At 43.9% G+C, this 26661-nt stretch overlaps 2 protein-coding genes across 3 annotated transcripts in view; one reads left to right on the plus strand and one right to left on the minus strand.

The window, feature by feature from the left end:
• The window catches only part of rtn4ip1 (reticulon 4 interacting protein 1), a 222570-nt gene that overhangs the window by 131195 nt on the left and 64714 nt on the right, over window positions 1-26661 (minus strand). The gene's annotated exons all lie outside the window — the stretch shown is intronic.
• LOC147306589 (uncharacterized) overlaps window positions 14512-26661 on the plus strand; it is a 50452-nt gene continuing 38302 nt past the window's right edge. For both annotated transcript variants that reach the window (XM_086273898.1, XM_086273899.1), the window contains exon 1: window positions 14512-14912. In XM_086273898.1, the coding sequence (XP_086130024.1) occupies window positions 14569-14912 (344 nt within the window). In that variant the 5' untranslated portion in view covers window positions 14512-14568. The remainder of the gene's footprint in view (window positions 14913-26661) is intronic.

The raw sequence follows: 26661 nt of genomic DNA on the forward strand, positions 1-26661 counted from the left end.
TTTGAGCTCCATGACAGCAGATGTGTCTCTGGGCCACTGTGTCTGCAGCTGGAGCAGCTGTTCCTCCTCCTGGTCTTTCTGTTGGTTGGTGCTGTTACACATTATGTATATTTTGGGTTTGTTCTTGATATCCTGTCTCCAGATAGACTTTCTGTCATCTCAGGCTTGCAACATGATGTGCTGCCATCATTTCTTCACTGGCTGAAGAGAAATTTCATCATGTTGGAACGCTGCTGCCCTCAGAGTCACAGAGTCATGAAGATTTAGATTTGAGTAGATAATAAATCCATGATGCCCACTGATCAGTGTGTATTTTCTCTCATCAATCGCTGATTATAAAAGCATCCATGTTAAATACAAGAAACAGGTGCAGGTTGTGGATTCCTGCATTGAGTTTATTTTAGCCACAGAGGTTGGCACTGCGACTCTGTTCCACATATGGGCTCATGCTGCTGCTGTGGAGGTCGGAGCATCGGGACACGAGGAAGCTAATGGCTTCACACAGTCATGAACTGTCAAAGGAGAAAAACAAAAGCTGTATATGAGAATAAAGTTTCATGGAAACTTAAAGGTTTCATCGACCTGTGACAGACTCGTGCTCATGGACGGAAACACTGACTGCAGCAGATGATTGAAGTCAAATTAATCATTATAACACCAAAACTCAACATAGCTGCTGTGTTCTCACATGGGCTCAGAGACCTGCATGTACTCTTCTTCATCAGTCCTGTGCTGCTATGACCAGCAGGTGGAGGTGTTATATTACTGAATAATCATCAAATGTTTTAGTCAAATATTTTGCAGCATTAATAAGTAATGTAATTAAATGCTTTATAAATATAATGTCATCTGCTAAATGCTTCATTGTTATTTGTTTAAATGTTTATTTAAATTGAATTAAATCTGTTGGTTAAAAAAATGCAAAACTAAAGTATGATTATTTCGATATTTCATTTTTATTCTCCTTTAGTAAAAGGCTAAAGACTTGTAGCTTTTGGCTTTATAATATTACTGATTTGTATTTCAGATTTCTTTCTATGGTTTGTATAAACTTTTCATAATATTATTATTAGTGTTTTATTTCTTTTTAATTATTTGACCATTTTTTAATTTTGTATTTGGTTATAACCTATTTTTGTCCTGCAGGACACAAGTCTTGCTGAGCTTTTCATCCAATATTTTAATGTATGCATTTTATCTTTTACTCTAACACAATTCATCCATCTCTTTAGCTTTAGGACCCTCAACCCCAAATGACCCTCACATGTGTAGTTACCTGTATATCTTAATAATTTAAAAACCTGATCAGAAGGGTAAGAAAATAAATCAGGGTGCTGTTGCTGCTGCTCTCTTTTCTCCGTGAAACAGAGAGAGGGTGCGGCCTTAAATCAACCCAACAACATCCTGCACACGTATGAGCTAAAGGCCTCAGGAGGAAGGTTCAGGTATCCAAACTGTGACCTGAACAGATTTATCTATCCATTTTCATCCGCTTTATCCGAGACCGGGTCGCAGGGGCAGCAGCCTAAGCAAAGAGGCCCAGACCTCCCTCTCCCCAGCCACCTCCTCCAGCTTATCCGGGGGAACACCAAGGCGTTCCCAGGCCAGCCGAGAGATATAATCTCTCCAGCGTGTCCTGGGTCTGCCCCGGGGCCTCCTCCTGGTGGGACATGCCTGGAACACCTCACCCAGGAGGTGCCCAGGGGGCATCCTTGTCAGATGCCCGAACCACCTCAGCTGGCTCCTTTCGATGTGGAGCAGCAGCTGCTCTACTCTGAGCCCCTCCCGGATGGCCGAACTTCTCACCCTATCTCTAAGGGAGAGGCCAGCCACCCTTCGGAGGAAGCTCATTTCTGCCTCTTGTATCCGCAATCTCGTTCTTTCGGTCACTACCCACAGCTCGTGGCCATAGATGAGGGTAGGGACGTAGATCGACCGGTAAATTGAGAGCTTCGCTTTTACACTCAGCTCCCTCTTCACCACGACGGACCGGTGCAGCGTCCGCATTACTGCAGCTGCAGCCCCAATCCGTCAGTCGATCTCCGGCTCCCTTCTCCCATCACTCGCGAACAAGACCCCGAGATACTTGAATTCCTCCACTTGGGGCAGGAACTCATCCCCGACCCGGAGTGGGCACTCCACCCTTTTCCGGCTGAGAACCATGGTCTCAGATTTGGAGGTGCTGATCCTGATTCCCGCTGCTTCACACTCGGCTGCGAACCGCTCCAGTGCGAGCTGGAGACCCTCACCCGATGAAGCCAACAGAACCACATCATCCGCAAAACTCAGAGATGAGATTCTGAGGCCACCAAAGCGAAAGCCCTCCGCCACTTGGCTGCGCCTAGAAATCCTGTCCATAAAAATTATGAACAGAACCGGAGACAAAGGGCAGCCCTGGCGGAGCCCATCACCCACCGGGAACGAGTCCGACTTATTGCGAACCAAGCTCTTGCAACGGTTGTATAGGGATCGAATGGCCCGTAGCAATGGGCCAGACACCCCATACTCCCGCAACACCTCCCACAGGACACCCCGAGGGACACGGTTGAATGCCTTCTCCAAGTCCACAAAACACATGTAGACTGGTTGGGCAAACTCCCATGCACCCTCAAGTATCCTCGAGAGGATAAAGAGCTGGTCCAGTGTTCCGCGACCAGGACGAAAACCGCATTGTTCCTCCTGTATTCGAGGTTCGACTAGCGGACGAACTCTCCTTTCCAGCACCCTGGCATAGACTTTCCCAGGGAGGCTGAGGAGTGTGATCCCCCTGTAGTTGGAACACACCCTCCGGTCCCCCTTCTTAAAGATGGGGACCACCACCCCGGTCTGCCAGTCCACAGGTACTGCCCCTGATCTCCACGCAACATTGCAGAGGCGCGTCAACCAGGACAGCCCTACAACGTCCAGAGCCTTCAGGAACTTGGGGCGGACCTCATCAACACCAGGGGCTCTGCCACCAAGGAGTTGTTTAACTGCCTCAGTGACCTCGCCCCCGGAAATTGGCGGGTCATTCCCCTCATCCCCAGACTCTGCTTCCTCCTCGGAAGACGTGTCAGTGGGATTAAGGAGGTCCTCGAAGCATTCCTTCCACCGCCTGACAATTTTCTCAGTCGACGTCAGCAGCGCTCCACCAGCACTATACACAGTGCAGGTAGAGCACCGCTTTCCCCTCCTGAGACGCCTGACGGTTTGCCAGAATCTCTTCGAGGCAGTCCGAAAGTCTTTTTCCATGGCCTCTCCGAACTCCTCCCACACCCGAGTTTTTGCTTCAGCCACTGCCCGAGCCGCATTCCGCTTGGCCTGTCGATACCTGTCGGCTGCCTCCGGAGTCCCACAGGCTAACCAAGCCCGATAGGACTCCTTCTTCAGCCTGGTGGCTCCCTTCACCTCTGGTGTCCACCATTTGGTTCGGGGATTACCACCACGGCAGGCACCAACCACCTTGCAGCCGCAGCTCAATGCAGCAGCTTCGGCAATGGAGACGCTGAACATGGTCCATTCGGACTCAATGTCCCCAGTCTCCCTCGGAATGCTGTTGAAGCTCTGCCGGAGGTGTGCGTTGAAGATCTCGTGGACTGGGGCCTCTGCTAGACGTTCCCAGCACACCCTCACTACGCGTTTAGGTGCACCAGGTCTGTCCAGCGTCCTCCCCCGCCACCTGATCCAACTCACCACCACGTGGTGATCAGTTGACAGCTCAGCCCCTCTCTTTACCCGAGTGTCCAGAACATATGGTCGCAGGTCTGCTGATACGATTACAAAATCGATCATCGACCTACGGCCTAGAGCATCCTGGTGCCACGTGCACTTATGGACACTCTTATGTTCGAACAGGGTGTTCGTTATGGCCAAACTGTGATTAGCACAGAAGTCCAATAACAAAACACCGCTCGGGTTCAGATCAGGGAGGCCGTTCCTCCCAATCACGCCCCTCCAGGTCTCGCTGTCATTACCCACGTGAGCATTGAAGTCTCCCAGCAGGACAACAGAGTCTCCAGGTGGAGCACCTTCCAGCACCCCCCCCCCCCCCCCCCCCCCCCCAGGGACTCTAAGAAGGCTGGGTACTCCGAACTGCCACTCGGATGACAGTCAGGACCCGTTCCCCGACCCTAAGGCGCAGGGAACAAATCCTCTCGTCCACTGGGAAAAACCCCAACGTACTGGCAGCAAGCCGAGGGGATATTAGAATACCCACCCCAGCCCGCCGCCTCTCACCAGGGGCAACTCCAGACTGAGGCAGAGTCCAGCCCCTCTCCAGGAGACTGGTTCCAGAGCCCAAGCCATGCGTAGAGGTGAGCCTGACTATATCTAGCCGGTACCTCTCAACCTCACACACTAACTCAGGCTCCTTCCCCACCAGAGAGGTGACATTCCATGTCCCTATTGCCAGTCTTGGCAGCCGGGGTCAGTCCACCAGGGCCTCCGCTCCTGGCCGCCACCCGGCACACAATGCACCCGACCCCTATGGCGCCTGCGGGAGGATGGGCCCATGTCTCCTCTTCAGGCTGTGCCCGGCCGGGCCCCATGGACTAAGGCCCGGCCACCAGACGCTCGCCCTCGGGCACCCTCTCCGGGCCTGGCTCCAGGGCGGGGCCCTGGTAACCCTATCCCGGGCAGGGTAAACTGTTCCCTTGATATTCCTTTCATATGGCTCTTCTGAATCGCTCTTTGTCTGGTCCCTCACCCAGGACCAATTTGCCATGGGAGTCCCTACCAGGGGGCAAAAGCCCCCAGACAACATAGCCCCTGGGAACCCTGGGACACACAAACCCCTCCACCACGATAAGGTAGCGATTCACGGAGGAGATTTATGTTTCTCTATTTTCATTTTTTTTTTTTTTTATTGAGTAAATGAAAGCATCCAGCTGTTGCAGATGTGTTTGCCTGTTTGTCAGTGAAGCTCATTCTGATGACTGCCAATTTTAGTTTCAGCCTATCTGCAAACAGCAGATTTCTTCCTGTAAATTTGAAGCTTTTTTAACCTCACGGTGCGTTCAGCTCTCTAACCTGCACGGAGGAACATCTCCCTCTGAAACGAGCTGAGCTGCATATTCATGACAGCAGACATCATACATGTGTTAGTGAGACATGGAGCTATGATCCATCTGAAGAAATATGTGTGCAACAAGACAACACAGCAAATGGTTAATTAATCAAATGAAAAAGATTTAAACATTTTCAGAACCAAGACAATTAATTTACAAGCACTGGTGACATTTTCTTAAATTTAATACGTGAATAGAAATATTTGGGTTTTAATGGCTTCAACTAGAAATGAAAATAACTTCCAGTTGCTACATTACAAACGTTCATGTGTCTCAGAATATTTATTTAGTTACAAACTTCAAACAATTGAATCAATAAATTATTTCTATAAAGCATCAGTTGATAATAGTATAAAAACAGAAACTGTCATATTTTTTTAATTCGCATTAAAAGCTGCAGTTCCTGTAGCATCCACCGGAGGCTCCAGCAGTGAGTCAGTCCCACAGTTTAAACTTCACAGCAGAAAGAAACACGTTCAGTCTGATTTAAAAAAGAAAAACCTGATTTGGTCTCTGTAGATAATTTCTACCTTAATGACACACGTTTGTTTGTTTTTTAAAGTCATCTGTTTAAAGTTCAACTTTATTGTAAAGTTTCAAACATGTAAAAATTACAGTTGGTGATGGTGCCTGAAGGAAACTGTTTCCAGGGCCTACTCCGTGGATCGGCTTCCTCCGAGGCGTGGACGTCTATCAGCAGAGAATGTACCTTCACCTATCAGCAGAGAATGTCCCTTAGTCTGTAACACAGTCAAATATATTCTCAAGTAATATTCAAGCATGCCATTCAGCGTGTTAGTACGAGCAGCTCGGGAGCAGCTTGGGAGAACAAGAAAACAGAGACTGCTTTAGATTGTCTTCCCAAAGTGACTCAACTTTATTCACAAGTACAACAGTTTATATAGAGGGTAAAATTCATGAGACAGCAGATTATCAGTTTAAACCAGTACAGACCAAGATAAGGCAGCGTCTTCCTGCCCTTGGGTGAAGAAGCATCCTTTGTGTAGTTTATTAGTTCAGCTACAATTGTGATTATCTCAGCGACATATTTTCAAGGCACAAAACGAAGAGTTCTTACATTAGTGAAATCTGAAACAAACCATTTGGCCTTCAACAGGCGTCTAAAAGATTAAGAAACTAATGTAGCTGAGGGAGTGATCTCTGTGGTATTTCAACCTTGTACCAGCCTGTGATTCTCACACATCAATTCTTGGGTCAAAGAGAAAAATAACTAAAACAAAGGGGCCTTATTGAATGACAGAGTTTTCCTGCATAATGTCACTATAAAACAATATCCAGTAAATGCTACCATGGTACTAAAATACCTAACAGTTCCCCTCTTTTATTATTTTTTAAAAATAATAACTCAAATAGAAAGGAAAAAATCACAAATGTAATAACATAATATAAAAAGCAAATCATAAAATGTAATAGTTCACAACCTAATGTTCAATATACACATCAGGAACATCATTGGTAACATCTGGCACATCCTCAGGATCAATTTGTGCTAATTGCAAATACATTGAAGTAGCTGTACTGGTAGCTATACGGGTTATCATTGAGCGTACACAGGGTATCATGGTTTATTGGTGGTGTCTGTGTTGCTTTCTACTGATTTTAGAGAACGTGATGAGTGTACTAGGTGGGTGTCTTGCCAAGTGGAGCATGAGGTATTGTCAGCAAAATGTGGCTTGCAGAAATGTGAACAGGGTTGCATTTTACAATACGAAATAGTAAATAAAAATCCTAAGATTAATGCAGTAAATATGATTAATAACCTAAATATATAAAAAAGACAGTTCTTTAGTCGTCTCCTGGCCTGGTCCCAGGTTCGAGAGATGACAATGGGCATTTCATTTTCTCCATTATCAGGATGAAACGAGTCTATCTTTATTAGGTTAGACATTGTGTGGTACTCTAGGCTTTCTGTTCCTGCTGGATGTTCGAGTACCTTGTTGTTGTTCAGGCGGGGGATCAAAGGGCTTTCTGAGTCTTGGCTCTTTCCGGCGTTGTGTGTTAATCAGTGATTGTGTGTGTGTAGGTGTATTGGATCCGGGCGCTGGCTCGCCTGAGTCGTCATCTATAGGTGTATTGAATCCGGGCGCTGGCTCGCCGGAGACGTCATCTACTTGATCCGACGCCTTAGGTGGTTTGGTGGGGCTGGTCTTAACCCTGCTGGCATGAATCCACTGAGGTTGTCCGTCTGTTAGGATGCTGGTTCTCGTCACTGCAAGTACAGTCTGGGGGCTGGAACACGCGGCCTCCCCGAGTGCCCTTGGTTTTAGCAACTTTACCAACACCGCATCTCCTGGTTTCCACGGATGGGTTGGATCTATGGAAGGGAGAGGCTGAGAGAGACAAACTTTCTGATAGTTATTATTCAGTGTTTCTACCAGGTTATGAACATAGTCAGACAATGCAGTGTCTATGTCCCCTTCCAATAGCGGTGCCCCTCTGGAGGCTGACCATGGTGTTGGAAACGGTCTTCCCATGATTATTTCAAATGGAGATAATTTGGTTGCTGCGGATGGAGTCATTCTAATCTCGCAGAGGATTTGAGGAAGTAGTTTGATCCAGGTCATTCCTGTTTCTATCATTGCTTTAGTCAGGCGGTTTTTTATGGTCCTATTCATTCTTTCTACAACTCCTGAACTCTGAGGATGGTATGGCACATGATATTTCCAGTCTATTGCTAGAGTTTTAGCACACTTTTGAATTACTTCTGATGTGAATGAAGGTCCTCTATCACTGTTAATTTGGTGAGGTATTCCGAATCTGGGTATTATTTCATTGCACAACTTTTGACAGACTACTTCTGCAGTTTCTTTTGATGTTGGATAAGCTTCTACCCATTTACTAAATTGGTCCACTATTACCAGTAAGTACTTGATGCTTCCTTGTGCTGGCATGTGTGTAAAATCAATTTGTAATGTATGAAATGGGAAATCTGGTTGTGGTAAATGCTGATGTTTTGCTTTTGGTTTTCCTACATTAGTTCGTGCACATGTTAGACAGGTTGCTAATATGCGTTTTACTGCGTGTGATGTTTTCTTGATTACAAATCTTGATTTTATTGCTCCTATTACCCCTCTTTGTCCGACATGACTCACACCGTGAAAATGGCGGACAAGGATTGGCAGTAGTGAAGATGGGAGGGCAATCAAACCCTCAAGGTTTTTGTATAAGCCGTCTCTGTTATCTAAGGTACAATCATTACTTTCCCAGTAAGTGTAATCTAAGGCAGAGGCTTGCTCTTGTATGAATTTTAGGTCAACATTTGTTTCTAAATAGTCTGGGAGCGTGACAAGTGGCAGCTGTAAAGGCAAAGATAATACTTCCCTTCTGGGTGGTTGCTGTGAGGCAGCAGCTGCTTTCGCGGTTACGTCTGCAAGAGCATTTCCCACTGCTTCGTCTGTGTCAGCCGTGCTGTGCCCCTTCGTTTTAACAACTGCAATTGCCGATGGCAGCTGTATAGCCTGCAAAAGTCTTTGAACAAGATCAGAATTAGCGATCGATTTTCCATCAGCAGATCTAAATCCTCTTTGTCTCCACAATGTGCCAAAGTCATGCACCACACCGAATGCATAACGGCTATCAGTGTAAATTGTTACCCGCTTATCCGCATGTAACTCACAGGCGCGTATTAAAGCCATGAGTTCTGCTTTTTGTGCTGAGTGAAATGGTAATGAGTGAGCCTCTAGTATGATGTCAGGCAATGTCACCACCGAATAGCCACAAAGAAATAAGTTGTCATTTGGTTTTGAACAGGACCCGTCCACATAAACAATGACTGAGTCTGGGATTGGTGTCTGCTCTAAGTCTGGGCGTGGTGCTGTGGATTCCTGTATACGTGTCATACAATCATGATCGTCAGGGTCGTCTGAACCATCCTGTCGGTCAGAGGAACACAGCATACGAATGAGTAAGTGTGCTGGCGAATTGGGTGTGCTGCTTGCTTTTATAGTGAGATTTGCTGTTGAAGTCAGTGTAGCTTCATAACCTGAGCGACGTTGTGCGGTCATGTGTTGTGTAGTTATGTTTGCTAGAATGGTCGTGACCTGGTGATTGGTGTGTAGAATAGTGTCATGTGAGAGTGTGAGCTTCTCGCAGTCCCTTATCATGATAGAGCAAGCTGCTACTGCTCTCAGGCAGGCCGGCATCCCCTGAACTACTGCTGGCAGTACCTTTGAGTAGAAGGCTACTGGACGGTAGCCACAGCCATGCTCTTGGGCCAATACACCTGCACAGGTTGTGCCGTTCTCTGTGACGTACAGGTGGAACGGTAAGTGGTAGTCAGGCAGACCCAAACAAGGGGCGGAGGTCAGCGCTCCCTGTAATGCATTGAAAGAGGCAGTCATTTCTGTGGACCACAGTATTCGAGGAGGCTTGTCTTTTTTGCAGCATTCACGCAGAATGTGGTCATGAAAAGAACAGTCTGGTATCCACTGTCTGCAATAGTTCACCATGCCTAGGAAAGACAGCATTTCTTTCTGTGTAGTGGGCTTAGGGACAGAGGTCACAGCTTTGACCCTGTCTGTAGTCATGGAACGTTGTCCGTGAGACAGTGTAAATCCCAAATATTGAACAGAAGTCTGACAGTACTGCATTTTCTTTGCTGATGCTTTGTGGCCAGTCTGTTGGAGGTGCTGGAGTAGCATGTGTGTAGCAGTTTGACATAGTTTTTCACTTTCAGCACAGAGGAGGAGATCATCTACATACTGGATCAGAGTACAGCCCTCTGGAGGAGTGAAGCCGTCCAGGGTAGCACGTACTACCATTGAGAAAGCCGCAGGGCTGTCTACCATGCCTTGGGGTAAGCGAGTCCATGTGTACTGCTTATCTCTATGTGTAAAAGCAAATATCGGCTGTGTGTCTATATGCACAGGTACTGAGAAAAAGGCGGAGCACAAATCCACCACAGTAAAATGTGTAGCTGTTGCTGGAATAGATGTCAGTATGCTGGGAACATCTGGGACAATAGGTGGCAGAGGCTTAATGACTGCATTAACTTGCCTTAAGTCTTGTGTGAAACGCCATACGCCAGGTTTGTTAGGCTTTGGCACAGGATTGACAGGAGTGTTATATGGAGATACTGTGGGCTTTATTACTCCAGCTGTCAATAAATCTCCTATGATGATGTCTAAGGCTGCGGCTTTTTCAGCGGAAATGGGATATTGCTTGACATATACCGGCTTGTTGTTTTTCAGCTGAGCATGATAAGGTGTACAGTCAATAAATCCTACATCATTCTCACCTCTTGACCATAATGTCATGTTTTGATATTCAGCTGGCAATGTGACAGCAGAGATAGTACAGTGTATGGGGTAGGTTAGATCTATGTGTTGACATGGTGCAGTGATGTCATAGCCTATGTCTGAGTTATGTGACAAAACCACTGTTTGGCCTTCACTGGTGTGAGCAGTTATCATGTTGTTGAACAGTGTGAGAGAAACAAATATGTGGCTTCCAGGCATGGGGCTACCTGGTAACGGTGTTTGCACATGTTTTTGACACAGAGTGTGACGTGGGATACCAGTCAGATGGATATTGAGTTCATTCTCCGCTGAGGCGTCCAGCTGACACAGAGGCTGTTCCTTCTCCATGGTGTCGGTGCATAGGGCAGAGAAAACATAGCTGTTATCAGTATCTGCAAACATTTCACCCTTTGTGTTAAATGAAATACACAAGTTCATTTTTGCCATTAAATCTCTGCCTAATAGATTCACAGGCGAGTTTGGAATAATTATGAATGGATGATATGTAATTTCATCTGGTTTTGGGCCCCAGCGTGTTTTTAGAGAATGAGTTTTGGGGCATTGCACTAGAGTTCCGTTTATTCCCATGGTGTTGATGCACACAGAGGAAACAGGCCCATTATAGAATTTTCCAGACAGTGAACTTTTAGTGGCTCCACTGTCAACTAAAAAAGAATAAATCTTTTCACCTATCTCTATATCTAACATGGGCAAGCTTTCTGTGTTACGGGACAATTGCAAATGCAGCATCGTGTGTAGTGCTTCACACTGTCCCTCATCTTCACCTGGGCCTCCCTATTGTCGGTCCAGTCTTTCGTTATCATATGGGTGGGGATTAAAATGTGGATTATAAGGTTGCTGCCTAAGTGCAAAGGGGCCATTATTTTGATGTGATTCCTGTCTGCGTTGCCAGTTACCTTGTCTGTAAGAGCTCTGCTGACGCCTAGTGGCAGGAGCTGGTCCTGTGTTTTGTGGTTGAGACCTACGTGCTGCTGATTTGCATTCCGTCCTCCAGTGTCCTATTATTCCACAATAAAAACATACGTCTCCACTCCTATCTTTCCTTCTGAAATTTCCCTGCTGCGCTTGTTGAGGGGACGGGGCCCCTGCATACATCATTTTTTCACTTTCCTCTGAGCCTTCAACATCAAAATTCAACATCATCTTAACACTTTTAGCCTTCGTGCTGTTGGGGAAAAGATCTGCACCAGCTTTTGTTTTGACAAGTGTGATAAAGTTCTTTATTTTCATGTCATAGAGATTATCAGTGGCAGTCAGCTTCAATAGTTGTGAACATTCTGGATGAATATTGTTTAAGAATGTTGTTATGAAAATCTGATCATTTCCTCCTTCAGGCATGCATGCCTCATTAGTCCAGCAGTGTGTGAAACGTTTCATAAACACTAGAATGGATTCATCTGGCTTTTGCTTACACATGGTTACTGCATTTAAATCAATTTTATCTCTAGACATTGTGAGCAGGAATCTCTTTAGATTTTGAAAAAAGGCTGTGATTTTGTCATCATTTATCCACAAAAACGAGGTGGTGTTGGCTGCTTGGTCGTTTTTAGGGTCTAGTTCCTCTACTTCTTCAATAAGCTGAGATTCAGTCACACCTGGGATTCGTTGACATAATATATATCTATAGTCAGGCCCACCCAAGTGGTGGTATCTGGTACTTCTCTGTAATGCAGAAACAAAGGCTGTAGGATTTTGTAGAGGATCGGGAAGTTCTTTAATGGTTGCTGCTAACTCTGAAATTTTAGGGGGTTGAATGCAACACATGTCCCCTATTATCATGAACGGGAGGGAGGTGCTGACGTCATTAAATTGTGATCCCTGCTTTTCTTTATAACGGGTGTTTTTGTGGGGGCCCTCTTGAGTTTTTTCCTCTTTTTTCTGCTTTAAGTAGTTCCTTATTAAATTTCTGGTGTTAGTTATTGCTTTTGGCACAGTCAAACCATTCGCTACTCTAGTGTGGCGCTGAACATGATTATCTATGACAGAAACGGCTTCCTGCAGTTCAGCTTCCGTACGTTCAGTTAAAGGATCTTTCATGATTTCCTCACACTCTGTCATTAACTGTTTTGTTTGCTTTTTATGTTCCTGTAACTCTCTTTCTCGTTCAGTGTATTCTCGTTCCTGTCTTTGATCTAGGTTAAACCAGTCATCTTCTTCTGATTTAGGTGTCATTTCAGTGCCTTCCTCACTCCTTTGGGATTCTGCTGTTAAATCAGGATATACGCGCTGATGACGTGCAGCCGCCGCAGCAGCTATTAATTCTGTTTTTTCATCATAAGGCGGCGGAGCCGTAGGTTGAACGGATGGGCATATAAGGCTAGTTTTTTCTGCAGTGGATTTACTAGAGCCTGCACTGGCTTGATTTAAAGCATTTACGTCTGGCTCGGGTCCTTTTTTCCATAGTGGTAGCATGCGATTGGTCACATCACGACATTCTATCATATATTTTTTACAGGACTTTTTAATCAGCCTACTTTTCTTATCACAAATAGTATTTAACATTTCTACTGACCTGTTTTCTGGCGATAATCGTTCGGGATAGGGCTCCGGAAATACATTAGGATGCATTAAAGTTATAGTTCTTAAGTTCGAGACGAAATCAGTCACGTAAGCACTTCCGCATGTCCTGGATACGTAATCATGGAAGTCTTCATTGATTCGCGAGCGTGGGTTAAACGTAACCGGAAGTGGGAGTCGTACTGAGCCGCTATTTGTGATTTTATATTTTATTTTTTTCGGTTTTACAGTTAATTTTGATTTTTTATCGGACCCGTCTAAGGTCTTTGAATTATTCTGACCCATGGTCAGTGATTTCCAGAGGGGTTTAGACGCTTTGAAGGATTTAAGTTAGTTTTTATTTTTGCTGTGGCACACCTGAGGTTACTTGATTTTTTGCTAGCAATTTTATGTTTTTAGTGAGCAACTTCTCACTTTTTAACGAGCAACTTCTCGTTTTATGACCCCAGGCAACTTCCTGTGTCCTTTCTGCTGGTGAGCAACTTCTTAGTTTATGACAGCAGGCAACTTCCTGTGTCCTTTCTGCTTTTATTTACAAAACAACAGGCAACTTCCTGTGTTTCTATGTGGGCCACTAAATAAGGCTCCTCAGTGTATCCCACTTGTTACTATGTGGGCCACTGAAGAAGGCCTCGTCAGCGTATCCCGTTTCTATGTGGATCACTGAGAAAGGCATAACACAGTCTTATAAAATAAAAAGACAAGTGCCTACCTTCGTCAGGATCCCACTTCTCGACACCAAAATTGAAGGAAACTGTTTCCAGGGCCTACTCCGTGGATCGGCTTCCTCCGAGGCGTGGACGTCTATCAGCAGAGAATGTACCTTCACCTATCAGCAGAGAATGTCCCTTAGTCTGTAACACAGTCAAATATATTCTCAAGTAATATTCAAGCATGCCATTCAGCGTGTTAGTACGAGCAGCTCGGGAGCAGCTTGGGAGAACAAGAAAACAGAGACTGCTTTAGATTGTCTTCCCAAAGTGACTCAACTTTATTCACAAGTACAACAGTTTATATAGAGGGTAAAATTCATGAGACAGCAGATTATCAGTTTAAACCAGTACAGACCAAGATAAGGCAGCGTCTTCCTGCCCTTGGGTGAAGAAGCATCCTTTGTGTAGTTTATTAGTTCAGCTACAATTGTGATTATCTCAGCGACATATTTTCAAGGCACAAAACGAAGAGTTCTTACATTAGTGAAATCTGAAACAAACCATTTGGCCTTCAACAGGCGTCTAAAAGATTAAGAAACTAATGTAGCTGAGGGAGTGATCTCTGTGGTATTTCAACCTTGTACCAGCCTGTGATTCTCACACATCAATTCTTGGGTCAAAGAGAAAAATAACTAAAACAAAGGGGCCTTATTGAATGACAGAGTTTTCCTGCATAATGTCACTATAAAACAATATCCAGTAAATGCTACCATGGTACTAAAATACCTAACAGTGCCTACTTCCATCTTTTATATACAGTCTATGATAGGCGCGTAGAGAGAGAATAACAATAAAATGTGATTTTATTTGAACTGTTAAAGTCTGAGGTGCAGTCTTGTGTGTTTTCCTTTTGGGGATCTCTTATTGGTTCACCTTTCTTCTACCTGATTGCGCGCACCCAGTGTGGGCACGTCCGTGCGCTCGCAGTAACCCGCTCTGCAGGTTCGCCCGGAGAGTCAGTGCCTGAGTGCTCCTGCAGCGAGCAGCTGTGCTCCTGCTCACACGGCGGACACCATGAGTAAGTCCAGCACGCTCAAAGTCCGGAAACTATTCAGCCTCAAATCACCGGAGAAGGAGAAGAAGGAGCTGAAGAGGTCGGGGTCCCTCAAAGATGTAGTGGGTGCAGGGACCAACCCCGCGGACATCCCGGGGGGGCTACCCTGGAGCCCCGGCTCTCTCAGCCCGGGAGACAACCCGACTCTACCCGGGGACTCTTCACTCAATTCCCCGAAAGAAAAGAAGAAACGGCGGCTGCTGTCGTTCAAGCTGAAACGGAAGAAATCCAAAGACAAAGACCGAGGAGGAGGAGAGGTGTTCTTCCCTGACACCGATGAGCTGGAGAGCTTCAGCAGCTACAAGTAAGACAGGAACTTTCACTGAAGTTATTCTGAGCGTTCAGACTTCAGCTGTAAGCGTAGGTCACACAGTCCGCAGTGATGCAGCTTTGAACGCGAGCTGATGCAGGTCACAGTGTCAGACAGTGTTCTGTTTAGCCCACATGTGGCACACACGGGAGCTCCTTACCCGGGTTAGATTTGCACTGTCCCACATCCATGTTTGTTTTTGTTTTTCGTTATTTCACAGATTCACGTGTTTATATTATGATCATGTTTATAGTTTCCAAAATAACAGACATGTCTTTGTCCCACATCTGCATCTTTGGACACACTTTGACTACTTTTGACCCAAATGTGTCTGTTATCTGGGATCTGTCTCTTTAATGTTTTTAGATTTGCTCACATTTAGACTAATTTAATCTATTTGAAGATTTAATTGTGATCAAAGGCATCAGGGCAGCCTGTTGGTAAGCAGCCTGTACTGTAAGTAATGCTTGAATATATTGATCTTCTGTATATCGATCTAAAATCTAAATAAGACCCCCCGTGCCTGGCTTTGGCCCCTCACTGTCCCAGGACCTCGCTGTTGGTAGTTACAGCTCTGTGTTTGCAGAAGCGAGGGAGCTGCTGAAGTGAGCGTCTCAGAGTGGCTGTTTACCGCCTCTGGCGCTTTTTTGAAATCACAACGCAGCAGCTCTGAGCTGAGCTAGTTTAGTCATGCACGGCTTTGTGTGCATCACCAGAAAAATGTCGAGGGAGTTAAACAGGCACCGCAGGAGAAAGGTGGAGGTTGTGTTGTAGAAATATGCAGATTAAATGGTTAATTTGACACACGAGGTCTTCTCTGTGTGGGACCGTGATGAGTGACTGACCTGTGCCCTCAAATAACTCATTTAAACTCAAACTCTTCAGGTCAGGGTGGGCCTGGGGTGGTACTGACCCCCTCGTGCTCCAGCACTCAGTGGAATAAAACTGATTTTGCTTAATTAGCTACGGAGCAGCCACGTCTCCTAATGCATGTTTATGGAGTTATGATGACACGGACCTTTGTCTGAGAGGATGGTAGTGAATCTGTGGCACCCTGCTGGTCTAGTTCTTGCTCGCCTTGAGGAGCTCTACGAGCAGTTATCCCCTCTGAGTCACTGCTCCCGGTTAAATTAGAGTTTCAAAGAGAAACCACTCGACCTCAAGTGGTTACGATGACTTTCCAGCTCTTTATTTAACCCGGATATTTCTGTTCTCTGTCTTTTCTCTTAAGCACGCTGATGGTTGGAGCTCTGAGTCAGCTGTTGTTGTTGCACATTGTCAGGTTACCTGCAGCATGTTTGTTGTGAGACAGTAATTAGAAAACATTAAAAACCTGCCGTGCAGGGCGTGACACGTTTACCTGTGAAGTCCAAATATAGATGGTGCTCGCCACATTGTCTAAGAAAGTACTGAGTCACTGAGTAACGAGACGAACTGAATAAAGCTTCATCCTGATCGTTGTTATGATGTAAACTAAATCAGGCCGTTCGTGCTGCTGAGTGTTTGTTTGGATGATCAGTAGGATCTGATTGTTCACCATCAGGAGCTGAAGTGTTAACGAAGCCTGTTTTTGTCTCTGTAGATAATCTCAGGCGATTTGTTTTATAAGTCACCTGTTTAACTTGGAATAAGACTTGGGGGCGTGGCCACATTATCTGATCAATAACATGGCAGCTGTGCTAACAGACCTGAGCTCCAGTTTGTCTCCAACAGTCTCCATAACCACACTGATGTGATAAAGATGAGCACCATCCTCTTCGTCAGACCTGGGTATGGTGCAGCATCCGGCCCTCGGGCTCCGTGTGAGGTTAAAGTGAAATTAAGGTTCAAACATAATCCAAACCACGCAGCATATTAATGACTGACCTCGTGCTATGATGGATCCTCTCAGACGTTCTTGGCTGAAATTTGGTTTGTTTTCATTGTCTTCTTCCTGTCATGTGACGGCGTTTGTCTCGTGCTGTCAGGGACCCTCGACATGAAGTTTAACCCCGTCCTCTGTCTGCCCTGTTCTCATGTGCTTATAGCTCTGTGGCTGATAACAACTTTGCACATTATTGTGACTCAGGTTTTCTTTCTAGTTCATTTTGAATGTTTATATCATCTTTACATGGAAACTATCAAACATCCTGCGAATCTCATAATCCTCTACCATGCATGTCTAACATCTGGAGAACAGAAACACTGATCGTTTTATTAGAGCTGAAAGAATCTGGATCATTTTTAACTCAAACTTTGGCCTTTGGGAGCTGAATGTACTTGGACCCAGATATAATAATGAAGTAATTCCCCTGCCTTTAAATGAAGCCTGCACACCTGTCTCACAGGTGGATTCTGAAGAAGAGGGACAGACTTTGGTATTTTTCCTCTCGACACTAAAGCTTTCCGAGTTCCTCGTGTTTCTCTCTGACTCTGAACAGGCTGCGACTTCCTGCTTCCTCCAACCAACATGAAAGTTTCAAAGTGCTGCTCTGGTTACAGATTCCAGCAGGAATTCATCAGCACTCGGATACAGGTCTCATCTGTCATCATAAACATACCAGGGTCTGCACGGTGATCTCACTGCAAGGCAATCTATCACTGACAGCTTCACATTGTTTCTGTAACAGGTGAAGAGTGCAGGTCACGTTTAGACGAAGGCTTCAGGTGTGGATGTCACGGCAATCCTTCACCCGGCTTTCCTCTCGGACTGATTCAGGGATTATATTTTATCCTCACATGCAGACATGATTCACGAGTGACCTGCATGTTTCCTCCTCATACATTCGTCTCATGTCTGTTTTGGGATGAGTTTTGAGGATCCACGAGGATCCAAAATCAGGAGAGGTTATTCAGGAAAAACAGCCACAGCACATCTAAGTTATTCCTCTGCTTCTGTCGTGTTTACATCAGAGGATAAAAATGCATCTATCCTAAAACCTGCAGCTGTGTACCTGCCGCAGTCACCACGATGTCTGTAGAGAGATTACACAGTCCTTAAGAATCGTAAACATCTCAGCTTATCACTTCCTTTCATCATGGCGGCGTTTTTGTGACAGCAGCAGAGCAGTGACATGATGACATGAAGCACCAGAGTCACACGCCGGCCTCTTCTCTGCTCTGTTTCGATGTCGCATTGATGCTGAAACCTCTGTAGGACAGATATGCATCACTGCAGTTATCCTGCTGATTCAGTCAGAAAGCTCCACCAGGTGTCTGTGAGAACTGATCTGTTCATTTCAGTTCTATGTTGGTTTACTGTGCCATACAATAGATGGACTGACTGTGAAGATCACCGATGTTGGCGTCTTGTCACTCTGGATGTGACAAATCGGCGTATCTGGCTGTGAAACTGGACACGCCTCCTTTTTGAAACAAAGCATAACCAAAACTTACTAAATGGATTCGACGTGCGGAGGCGTTTCAAACCTGCCAGACAGAAAATGTTCTCAGTCGTTTCTACAAACCAGAGAAAACCAGGGAGAAAAAGACTCTCCAAACACACTGAAAGCAGATGAGTTCTGATGGAGTCAGAAAAGCAAAGTTTAAGTTGAGTTTGATGTTTCCTTAAATATAAAAGAACAGTTTTGAAGGAATAAACCTTCTTTTATCTCTGCAGATATAAAAAGACAAGATCTAGATCCTGGAAAAGCATCAGAAATCAGAAAGAACTGAGCCTATAAACAGAATCAACAGTCGCTGAGTTATCTCTAAAATCTGATCTGTACATTTGTCTGTGTGGAGTTTCATGCTCGCAGCGTCCTGAGGCGATCTGATCTTGCAGACTGGATGAAGGCGTCACGCCCTTCAGCGGGAGCCGCTCGCACTGAGCGCACAGCTTGATGTGAGGGCGTGGAGGTTTGACGCCAGCGTGAGCGAGCCCTGTGGTCTCAGTGCAGGATTTAACAAGTAAACCAGGCCGATGCACACACTCGTAGCTGCTTGTAGATCGAGGTGAATTTTTGTGACTCATCAGTTTGTGTAGTTTTGTAATGACGACTAATCTTTCTGGGAAACGAGTTTGTTTTTTCTGTGTTTAATTCATCGTCACTGAGATGATTCTGATGTTTGTTGTTGTTTCTGAGGATAAAGATGCTTCTCATAAATCTGATCGATTTACTGGGACTAAAGATCTTTATCAAACACGACTGAGTCACCACCTCATGACTCGTGCACAGCAGGGATGTGCTCGGAGAGCTGACTACATCTTTAAATGCTGCTTTGTTTGCTCGTTGGCACCAGAAATACTCGGCTGAGTGTTTTACTGTTATTTCATTGATGTACATCAGCAGATTTGACATTAACAGCCAAGATAACCTGTGATGTAAGAAAATAAAGAGTGGTTGTGTGTCGGCTTTGTCAGAATAAACTGGAACATCGCAAAGAAACCAGAGCTGCTGCTAAGGTTAGCCTGATTCTGCAGGCTCGTGTGCGTGTTTGCAACGTCATACATGACACATGTTACAGAAACATTTACAACGATTGATGAAGAACTGATTAAAATTCCTAAATACTTTATGAAACACACAAATATTTAAAGTTTGCTAAATTTTAATGTTTCCTGAGAATTTTGTCTTTTAGTTTGATCAAAAAGTCATTTTTTTTTCTCTCTCATTTAAACAAATGAGCGTCCCTGCGTTCAGAGTTTAACACGCTGCAGCCAAATCTTTTGTTTTAAAGTTGGAAAATCAGAAGTTTGAGCTCAGTGTTTCCTTATTCTTGTTGATTTGCTGCATTTCTAGTTTGGATTTAGTTTTTCTCTCTACACATGGCACGGTCTGTTCACTGTCACTTCCTGCTCCTTCTTTTGCTGTTATTTTTCAGACTGACTGGAAGAGAGAAAATCGTAGGTCCATAGATTCCCTGCAGAGGTATCGATTAAGCTTAAAGGCTGTAATGTGTGGGTTTTTTTTTTGGTTTTTTTTCTAGAGGAAGGTAATCCAGATTAGAAACGTCAGACTATAATTCTGACTTGTAGTAAAACCATCTGAACCTCAGATTTTACGATGTGTAAACCCTCAGGTGTACCCGAGAGAGGTGAGAGCGTGATTTGTGGATTAGTCAGTACATCTCGGTTCTGAGTTTTAAGTTTCACAAAATTGCTGTATCAGCAGATAGTGTTAGGCCACACCCCCAGCGAACACAGAAACTAAAACCGCTGCTGTGGACGCAGGGTTACTCACCTCAAAGAATCAGTTTGGGGTGAAGTCTGATTAGTTTCTCATCTTTTTTTCTTCAGTGATGTTAGAAATAGTTTCATGCTGTTGTCGTCCTTCATCCAAGGACGACAACAGCATTGGGTCAGTGCAGTACAGCGGTCGTGGTAGCAGCTGTGCTGAAGGCCGCAGCGAGCACTCGATCAGTGTGCAGATGATCGTTGGTGGTTCCCTGGAAACGAATCTGTCAGACTTCTGCAGAGTTTGCTGGTTGTGAGTGAATCATGTGAAAGGCTTTTGGATGTGTTCCCATCACATGTACTGCAGTCATGTCTCTTCAGGTTTTATCGATAGTGATAATAAATCACATATTTGCTGAGAGGGGATTTCCATCTGCTTTGAATATTAAAATTCTCACTTTGGATGAGAAAATATTTCCTCTAAAGGAGGAAGAATCAAGAGCTCACAGGTGATCAGTCGATGCTGTCAGAGGCTAAATCAGGGACTTTTTTTTTTCTTTCTAGTAAGGTCAGAGGTCACAGATGAGTGAAGCTTGAACCGTCTCTCCAGCTGAAAAGCGTCTACATGGTTGAATTTTCAGCCCTTTTCAATTATTGTACCATAATTCAGACTCCAGCATTTGCATGTTTTTCTTATACTGCATTTTATTACCTCCGACTTAATTTGACTGAAGCAAATCTTAAAGTGGGGAAAAAGTTCATAAAGCTCTAAATTATCACTCATAAATAAATATGCAGTCCTGTACCCAAACAGAGCAGGGCGATATGACAGAAATAGTTATCACGATATACATTTGAAAATTTGCAATAACAATATAACTGATGATGTAATTGACACGAGACAAAATACTTTACAACTCCACAACTTTATTAGTGCAAAAAACCCCATCAATGTATTTTCACTTAAACAAGCAGCTGTTTTTTATGTGCATTAAAGTTATATAAAAATTTAACAGTGCAAATGCAAATTCGTTGCTGACAGTTTAACCAAAAGGCATTTCCAGTGGAAACTGGCCGACATATCCTCAGCATAACCATGTATAATATCCACAACACTTAAAAAGAGGTTATACACACACAATACGGTAATATTATGTTGAAGCACAGTACGTATCACTCCGCGAGGCTCCTGCCTACGATAGCCGTAATGCTCCGACAATCCATCAAGCGGTGCGGCTTCGTAGCTTAGCAAAGTCGTACTAAAACATTTGACAGATTTTCGAGCGCCGTGTACATAAAATAGTTTTGAGGTCAGTAAACACAACCAGAGTTCATACATAAGGCACACGGGATTATAAGGGGCACTGTCGACTTTCAGAAAAATCAAAGGATTGATTTTAAGTGTGCCGTATTTTCCAAACAACACTGTAATAACGTCGGCCCGCTAGCATGCTCTACCAAAAATAGTGCTTTGTTGTGTATCTGACGGACGAAAGCTAAACCAGTTCCACACCACTGAAGTTGCAGCATTTTTACAAACCAGTTCTGGTTCATCGTTTCATTCAACGATCCGCTTTCACCCTTCTCATTCTCCGTCGCCGCCATGCTTTTTCCGCCATGTGCGTATGAAAACAAAGGCACTGCGCATGTGCGTTTTACCCATATTCTATCACAATATCTCATTTTCTTATCGTTGCCCAACATTAAACCGGTGTTACTGTGAACAGCAGGATATGGCCCAGCACTAGTCCAAATATCCAGAATATTCCTGTTATTCCTATTGACTGTCTGTCAACACTGATATTTCTGCTCTGTATTAAACCACATTTACACTAACAGTAAACTACAGTACAGTAACTTACAGGTTTTTGTCTCGTGTATTCGGCTACAGTTGAACCTTTTCAGGCTTCTCCCTTCTGTCAACTTTTAATAGGTTTTTGTTTTGTTACTGGACATTTATCGTACCAACTTAATTTTGGGTTCATTTTTAAACGAGACAAGTTGAATAAATAAAATCTGATTAAATCTCACGTTTTTTTAAAGCTTCTATTTGGTCATTATTCTGTGCAAAAAGTTAAAAAACAGAAAAGAAAACAAGATTTGGAGGCTCAGACCTGAGTTTCAGCTCGCAGCTGAATGCATGCAGCACACCTGTCCACACCTGTTCATTCATATAACACTGACGAGACACAGCAGGAAACACTCTGTCACTGCGACTGGTGCACAACAACCTGTTCACATTATAAAATGTTTATATTGATTTAGATTGCATGGTTAAATGCTGCTTGTATTCTGAAGCATCAATGGTAGAACTGACTTATATGTGATGTTAGACAGCAGAGGTGGGACCAAGTCATTGTTTTGCAAGTCTCAAGTAAGTCTCAAGTCTTTATCCTCAAGTCTCAAGTCAAGTCTCAAGTAATGTCAGGCAAGTCAGAGTCGAGTCTCAAGTCACTGGTGTAAAAGTCCGAGTCAAGTCACAAGTCTGAAACTTTGAATTTCAAGTCCTTTCGAGTCTTTAAAAAAAAAAAAAATGAAAAAAAGCATGTTGCAGTTATATGCTAAATGTAAATATTAGACCATGTAATTTTAAAATCTGTGTTTTTCTCAACACATGACAAAATAGTGAACTTAGAAAATATACACAAATTGTGAAATTGCACCTCTTTAAAATGCAGCTCAATTAAACCTAGCTCCAAGAATAATTTTCACCGACAGTTCTGAGATAAGCTGCATGTTATTCTTGGATGCGGTTGTAGGACTGGCTTTAAAATCGCATGACAAAAATATCATACACATTAAAAAAACTGTATCACCAACGTAGCCTGGACAACATTTGCTAGTTAGATGAAGTCAGCTATCTCATCCTAGCATATTTATATGCATATTTATAATCATACGGTTCTTGGAGTGAGTGCATACACTCATGAAGTTTAGTAACTTCAGGTCACTGCAACAAGCCCAGGTACAGTTTACCGACAGATGGGTGCAGGACCTTGAAATGCACCGTGTAGAAAGTAAAGACCATCGTACGTATCATAAGTTTACCAGTCTCACAAAACTTCGTCATAAATACACATTCATTAACCGTTTATTAATAGGACCTTTGAGCTCAACGGTAATTAATTAGTAGTGGAAATAATTTCTGGTAGCGTCACAGAAATGTAGCAGTGACAATAATACTGTATGCTGTAATCGTACTGGGCAATTAGTGATACAAAAAACCTGTTTTATCCTGTGAATAAAAGTATATGTTTTTGTCAATGTACCATAATAACAGAAGCGAAACACAATATTGTGTCAGGACAATTCACTATTTATGCACAATAAATAAAGGAGCATAGCGCGACAATTTCTGTTCAGCGCCAGACTTGCTTGTAACCTATATCACCAGTTATGTTATGAAAATGACGTATTAACTACTAAAAAACACTGACCTTTGTGTAAATGCTTGGAGCAGACTAACCTGTGAGCTGGAGGGTTCTGGGACGTTATATTTGATCTTTGAATGGCTGCAATCCAGGCCATCCGTCGCGTCTTTGTTACTTCGGAAACATGGCTCGAACAATTTCTCTTCAACGAGGTAATCCGATAACAACCGATCTCTTTACCCGTCGGCTTCCCGTGGCTGTCATGTGACTGGCTATTGCAGTTAATAATACAACAGCTTCTTGACATTTTTGTGTTTCTTTTTATCGCTGTATAACTGATTTTAATTGAAAGCCTGCGTGCGCTACTACCGCTTGCCACGAGTTCCCAGAATCCTTTGCGGTTCTACCCGTGAATGACGTCACATTTTCAATCTCTATATAATATGCATGTTAAATTTTATATTTGGGGTAAAATATCAAGTCTTTTCAAGTAAACCGGTTCAAGTCCAATTCAAGTCCCAAGTCATTGGTATAAAAGTCCAAGTCAAGTCACAAGTCTTAGAACATTTTTTCAAGTCAAGTCTAAAGTCATAAAATTAATGACTCGAGTCTGACTCGAGTCCAAGTCATGTGACTCGAGTCCACACCTCTGTTAGACAGTATTGATTGGAGCCATCAGTAAATGATGTAATGACACGTGGATTTTTCTGCAGTCATCTCTACAGTTGTTGTCTTTTCGTAATGAACGTATTGATTTCTGCTTCCTTACATGCTGACTGAGCTAATCTTTGACCCAGTTCTGATAGTGCAGATTGATTGGGAGGAAGAGGGTGATGAGGCGATGACTCGGGTTAGCTGAAAACAAAAGAATCAGCTCGTATGTCGAGGACGTCGCTGCAGGGAGCAGGCAGTGAAACGTGGGGCCTGAAACAGGTTTTGAACGTTGAGTAATACGTCCTGTTTCTGCTCGTAGAAAGTCACCTCTGTCATGTTGTTCGGGCTTCTGAGGAGCTCCATAAAACATGATTTGTCTTGACATAAAACCACCTTCTTAACCACTTTTTGACGAGCCAATTAGGCGGATATTGTAACCTTTGTTCTGGCCTAATAATGCAGAAGGTTCTGAGAAACGTCTCTTGTCCTGCTGCCAAACTCTATTGTTCATGAGGGATATAGGATCTTTATTTTAACTGACACAGCTGAGAGGGAGGAACAGCCGTTTGATCCACATTACATGTTTTTACATGATAGAAGAAGAGCTCAGAGACACATTTATTGACTCTTTAATTCCTTTGCTTGAGTATCTTTTTGGCCACTGGTCTGCACAACAGGTGGAAACGTTTTATTACCAACCTCGATGGTAAAGAGCTGCCGTAGCGAATCTGCTCTACAAAGACTGAATTGGTTCACCAGCAGATTGAGAACTATTACATTTCCGGGGCTGTACTGAAATATTATCACACATTTGAGGTGCGGTCAGGAAAATGAAGGCTCATCTTCTTGTCCAGGTCGGCATGATGTTCTTGTTCTCTGCACGTTTTGTTCGATTTAAAGAGCGTGGCTGCAAACACAGTGGTTCTGCAGACGTCTGTGGTAAAATGACCCTCAGCTCTGACCTCTGAATAGTTTCCTGATCAGTTTTGGGCTCAGTCACTCATTTCTGGTCATATTGAAGAAAACATGAAGCCCGTTCCCTGAAGTTTGGTGATTCTGGCTTTCAGAAAAGACGATCACCCAGAGACCAGTGGGGAACCTCACGGTGGTGATGTCCACCTTTGACAGGATTACTTGCCACAACGATCAGCTTCTCCTGCATTTTGATGCTAAACCAAACGAGCGCCCACCACACTCATTCTGGATGTTTGCAGGAAGCGATTTGATTGGTTAACGGTAGCGCTCGAGTGTTTGAGTGAAAGCTGACAGCTGTGGTGGCGTTTGAAAAGTCTGTCTTTTCTCAACTTTTCAAGAAAGCAAAGAAACAGAGCCACAACCACAGGAGTCGCCCCCTGCTGGACATTCAGAAGAATGCAACCCTGAGAAACTGCTATGTTGGCTTCTCTTTGTAGACACTTTTCGTTCCGACAGCTTTCAGTCTGTTTAAGCTTTTTCAGCTCTTCTGGTTGTTTCCACTGTGACTGCTCGTCTTAAACGTGTTAAACCTGAGAGCTGAATGCAGAGCTACAGATCGCTGCCTTTTCCCTTGGAGGAGCATCTGTGGTTAAAAGTAAGAGCTCAAGTTTGTTTATTTTGCGTAAGCACTGACACAAAACCAGTTTTGTAAAGGATACTGGACGGGTCCTCCATGTCTCTGTTCAGTCGCTGTTTTGATTAGACTACATCACCACGCCTGTGTGCAACAAAACAACATTTTCTGGTATGCTGCAGATGATAATGGTTTAATGCAAGTGAAGAGGTGGAGGTGTGATAGACAGAAGAAGTCAGAATGAATTGTTCTCATCAAAGGGAGATGTGAGGCCATTGTTCTCAGACCATAAATATTTTCCTGTTGCTGTCAGCATGTTGGTGTTTTCACAGCTTTAGAGCTGGATGGCCAGAAACTGTGAAACGATAACTCGGTTAAAACTCAGTCAGTGGAAGTGTGATATCCTTGGAAGCAGGAAATGCACCTGAGCAGGTTCTTGTGATTGTGCATGATGATGCTGTCGAGGCCATTGAAGGAAAAGACTGTGTTAATATAATTTTCCATGTTTCACAGCTCGCTGAGCTCAGCAGCCTGTTAAAGAGTATATGCTACAATCCCTCACCTCGATACAGCATCTCTGGATCAGTCTAGTGAAGCTTATGAGACTAGTGGGATTTCTAAATATATTTATTTACTGCAGTGCTCCTCGACTCAATCACAAAGTAATCTAGTATCCACAAGTTCAGTCATGTAGGAATTGCTAGCAGCTAATTCGGCGTGCTGTTATTGTTGATGGAACATGAACAGATTCAAGCTAAAAACATGCGACTGAACTTTCTGCCTCTACAGCAACACTTTTTGTTTACATCCTCCAAAATCTTCGGATTCTAGGAATCAGCACATTCCAGGTGGAAGTGCCCGTCTGACTGTAAATAAATCCAAATTACTGGATTTTGTGTGCATATTGTTGCAAAGTGCGCTGCTACATGACAAAACCAGCTCAGATTGTTACAAAGTCATCTGATAAGCTGGAAACACGCCTGCTGCCAAAGTTCCAGCTTCAATAATAACTGGAACAACAACAGCTGCAACTGGTAAATCTGGAAATGCATCTTCACCATCAACACAACCTGC

The sequence above is a fragment of the Aulonocara sp. 'chitande type north' Nkhata Bay genome, linkage group LG19 (assembly GCF_057382095.1).
Source record: "Aulonocara sp. 'chitande type north' Nkhata Bay isolate Kocher_YH1m ecotype deep benthic linkage group LG19, A_spYH_male_GT1.1, whole genome shotgun sequence".
Classification (NCBI taxonomy): Eukaryota; Metazoa; Chordata; class Actinopteri; order Cichliformes; family Cichlidae; genus Aulonocara; species Aulonocara sp. 'chitande type north' Nkhata Bay.